We start from the raw sequence: 808 nt of genomic DNA, 5'->3' as shown, positions 1-808 counted from the left end.
GAAGTTGGTCCAGTAGGTCATGACGACGGCGCTGAGCATCACGTCGTTCTTGGAGAAGTTGCAGGGGAAGAGGTCGGTGGCGCCCACCATGGGCACCCCGAAGACGTAGGGGATCTCGTCCCCGTGGGCCGCGTCCGCCCACTCGGGCCGCGCGTGCAGAGGTGGTAGAAGGTGTAGAAGTAGACGGGCGACTGGTACTCGGCGTGGAGCTTGGCCGTGGCCACCGCCGGGGCCACCCATTGGTGGTCGGTGAAGAGGGCCAGCAACGTCTTACGCCTCATCTCCCCGTTGTCCCGGTCGGCCCAATCCGTGTACATGAACTTGATGGTCTCCCGTAGGATGTCCTTCCCCTCGGGGTAACCGTAGAGGTTGTCCACGAAGTTGGAGACGGTGAAGTCGAAGTAGGAGGCGGAGATGCCGTCCTCGCTCTCCAGCGAGTCCTCCACGAACTTCAGCCCCTCGCCCTGGTTGACGCCGATGAGGATGTCGTAGTTGAGGAACTCGCCCTGTTGCATCAGGATCTCGGGGTCGTCGGGCACCACGTCGCCGTCCACCACCGGCCCGAAGGCCACGTGGTAGCGGGCGGGTTGGACGTCCTGGTCCACCAAGGCGCGGAAGGGTTGACGTCGTAGGCACTCCACCGCCGCCCCCGTGTCCGCCCGTTCGCAGCCCACCTTGGCCGCCAGCAGCCGCGTGTACTTCAGCGGCTGGTAGTTCACTGACCAGCTGGAGATGGCCGTCCCGCTCTGCGCGATGGCCTTCTGGAAGAGACCTGTGGGACCCGGGCGTCAGCCGGGGCAGGGGGGGG

The 808-nt window shown here is 65.6% G+C and overlaps 1 protein-coding gene across 1 annotated transcript in view; it reads right to left on the bottom strand.

Annotated features, from left to right (window-relative positions):
- Window positions 1-3: 3 nt before the first annotated feature.
- The window catches only part of LOC103904676 (neuroligin-2-like), a gene marked incomplete at its 3' end in the record, with an annotated part of 3,243 nt that continues 2,438 nt past the window's right edge, over window positions 4-808 (bottom strand). Inside the window, 2 exon segments of the mRNA XM_009286180.1 lie at window positions 4-155; window positions 158-772. Coding sequence (XP_009284455.1) covers window positions 4-155; window positions 158-772 — 767 coding nt within the window.

The sequence above is a fragment of the Aptenodytes forsteri genome, unplaced genomic scaffold (genome assembly GCF_000699145.1).
Source record: "Aptenodytes forsteri isolate BGI_AS27 unplaced genomic scaffold, ASM69914v1 Scaffold2076, whole genome shotgun sequence".
NCBI classification, from domain to species: domain Eukaryota; kingdom Metazoa; phylum Chordata; class Aves; order Sphenisciformes; family Spheniscidae; genus Aptenodytes; species Aptenodytes forsteri.
Note: the sequence above shows the minus strand (reverse complement) of the source record. Positions and strands in the feature narration are given on the sequence as shown.